The sequence below is a fragment of the Telopea speciosissima genome, chromosome 10 (assembly GCF_018873765.1).
Source record: "Telopea speciosissima isolate NSW1024214 ecotype Mountain lineage chromosome 10, Tspe_v1, whole genome shotgun sequence".
In the NCBI taxonomy this organism is placed as follows: domain Eukaryota; kingdom Viridiplantae; phylum Streptophyta; class Magnoliopsida; order Proteales; family Proteaceae; genus Telopea; species Telopea speciosissima.
This window is the reverse complement of record NC_057925.1, coordinates 10,255,706-10,258,518: the sequence shown is the minus strand read 5'-3', so window position 1 is coordinate 10,258,518 and position 2,813 is coordinate 10,255,706. Positions and strand designations below refer to the sequence as shown.

The window sequence follows — 2,813 nt, the reverse complement described above, 5'->3', positions numbered from 1 at the left end:
CCCTAGTTTTCATGTTTCTGTTTCACTTGGTGGGGCTATCAACCTATCAATTCTTGAACCATTTACATTATTAATACATGAGGTGAAGAAATTTAAGTCTTGTCCCCTCAATAGCCCTTTCTGTTTTTCTTACCTCTTTAACATGGAAATCCTGATGTCCATTTGAGTAAATAAGATCGATTGGGTTATAAGTTATAACTGAGTTTACCTTTCCAACAATACACTGGTAGTAAGGATTAACTCTACATCATCATTGTCAGCAGTCAATGCTAGAGTTATAGTTGTGATGTAGGTAAATTTTCACAAAACCTGTGTGTGTGTGTGTGTGTGTGTGTGGGTGGGGGGGGTGATTTTTATCCTCTGTTGTCCGCTGCCCGGACAGCAGAGTGCTGTCCCCTCACATGGGCGTGAAATGACGATTTAACCCCACCCCTCGGGCAGTGTGTTCGGGCAAAGTGGTTAAATCATCATTTCGCGTTCATGTGAGGGGACAGCACTCTGCTGTCCGGGCAGCGGACAGTAGTGGATAACGATTCGGTTGGGGGGGGGTGGGAGGGGGGCTGAACAGTATTGACATTGATAAGAGGCAAAAAGGCATGTTCACCAAGAACAAAGGTAGGGTTGACCATCAAACCACTTGGAAGAGAACAACCAGGTCGTAATGCTAGGATCTTATGATTCTTATCCATGGTTTGAGTTATAAGTATCGGATTGCTCGATATGGTTGATATTGCACGGTTTTGGAGGTGATCGATACTACGAACAAGGTGTAAGATAGTCAAAAAATCCGTTTTGAAAAGAAAAACAAGGGTAAACTTGTCCAATACGTCTGATCTATGCTGATGCAATATCGATATTTCTAAGTGGGCTTTTTCTTCCTCCATTTTGGGTTTTGGAGTTCTCTTTTCCGGAGGACCTTTTGAATATTGTAAAGCAGTTTTTACCTGTTGATATGGTATATATATTTTCCCCTCTTGAGGGGATTTTGTATAGAAACAAAAAAATCCCATTAATCAAACATAAAAATATTATCGTATAAATAGTTACAACGTTACATTATGATCCCTAATAAAATTGCAGATTCTGACCAAAAAAAAAAAAAAAAAATTCTTATGCACTAGCTATTTTAAAATCTTGATTAAGAAAAGCCAAACAATTCCATCTAGTCCCACTTACTACTTAGGTTGAAACAAGAAAAGTCATTAACGAAATATTATATATAACCCACAAATCTCTACTATCCACCCCTCTTCTCAATCTTCACTGGGAAACCTCCTTTCATTTTGGCAGTTAAATGAGAGATAAAAACCGGCTCAAAACCATTCTCCGCCGGCAACAACCGATACTGTTTCAGAACTCCGGCTACCACCCTCTTCATCTGCAAGAATGCCATTTCCTTCCCTAAGCAAATCCTTGGCCCTGCTTGGAAGACTGCATATGTATATGAATCCCTTCCCACAAACCTCAATTTTCCGGTAATCTCCTCTTTCTCCAACCACCGCTCTGGGCGGAACTCCGCCCAATCTTTGCCCCACAGTGACTCCATCCTTCCCATCGCATAGGGATGATATGACACTAGCATGCCTTTCTTCACTACAGACCCATCTGGCAACACATCATCGCTTGCTGCTTGCTTACCATCAGAAGGGACTGGTGGGTAGAGCCTCATGCTCTCGCAGAGAGCAGCGTGGGTGTATACCATGTCCTTCACCTCATCGAAATGATCAACCCCTTCTGGTTTCTCCTTTATTATCTCCTTCAAAATCTCATTTTCTATACGAGGATTCCTGGAAATTAACCAGAAGAACCATGTCAATGCTGCCGATGTAGTATCACGACCAGCTAATATAAAGCTGATCACCATGTCTGTAACGAAATTCTCATCTAAATGGCCGGAATTCAAGATTCTTGAGAGAAGATCCTCTGTTTCAATTGAAGATTTCTCTTCTAGTTCTCGTTTCTTTTCTCTTACAATACTAGTTGCGAATTCACGAACTTTTGTAGCTGCTATTCGCAATTGCTTCTCTGACCCAATATCAAATGCCCTTTTCACTTTCCATATCCCTCGGAAAATTGAACCAAATCGCTTACTGCTTAATAGTGTAGCTGCTTCAAATGCGACTGCAAATTCAGTTTCTGGTTGTGGGAATGAAGGGGAAAGATACTTAGGGTCGAACCCAAAAGCAATCTTGCAGATGTTATCAAATGCAAATCTTTGAAGGATGTCTTGCAAATCAAGAACGGATTTTTGAGTGGTGGTGGTCAAGAGTAGAGGAAGAAGGCGGTCAGAGAGCTCGTCTTCGACCACTGTCTCGACGAATTTCCGGAGGGATTTGGTATTGAATGCATGACTGGAGATTTGTCTCTGAAACTTCCAGCTTTCACCATCGATGTTGAAGATGCCAGAACCAAGAAAATCAGAGAGGCCCTCTTGAGAGAAACTGCCTTTTGGGTAGAAGGAGAATTGGGTCTTAAGGATGTATTGGACGTTGAGGGGATTGGTAGTTATGAGATGGCGATGGCCGAGAGAACGTTGAAGGATGATGGTTCCATTCTCACTGTTTTGAAGAAGCTCTGTGACCCATTGATTGAATCGATCTCTGTTGGCAGATATGGTGAGAGTGGAACCTAGTAAAGGATAGGATCTGGGTAGCTTAATTGCAGGAGATAAGGATGAATTCTTGTAATTGGTTGCATAAGTGAAGCAAGTTTTGACAAAGAAGAAGAACGGAAGAATGAAGAGGAGCAGGTAAGGAAAAAGCTCAAGCTGTAACATGACGGATTAATGGTGGGTTTGATATGAGAACAATGTG

At 41.7% G+C, this 2,813-nt stretch overlaps 1 protein-coding gene across 1 annotated transcript; it reads right to left on the bottom strand.

Moving 5' to 3' along the window:
- Positions 1 to 1,220: 1,220 nt before the first annotated feature.
- On the bottom strand, positions 1,221 to 2,813 carry LOC122641410 (cytochrome P450 94A1-like). Its single transcript, XM_043834637.1, has one exon. It carries the CDS (start codon positions 2,774 to 2,776, stop codon positions 1,238 to 1,240), a length of 1,539 nt encoding a protein of 512 aa, XP_043690572.1. The 5' UTR covers positions 2,777 to 2,813; the 3' UTR covers positions 1,221 to 1,237.

Excerpts from the sequence above, each read along its gene's own strand:
- LOC122641410 (XM_043834637.1), bottom strand. The coding sequence starts at position 2,776 with ATGTTACAGCTTGAGCTTTTTCCTTACCTGCTCCTCTTCATTCTTCCG.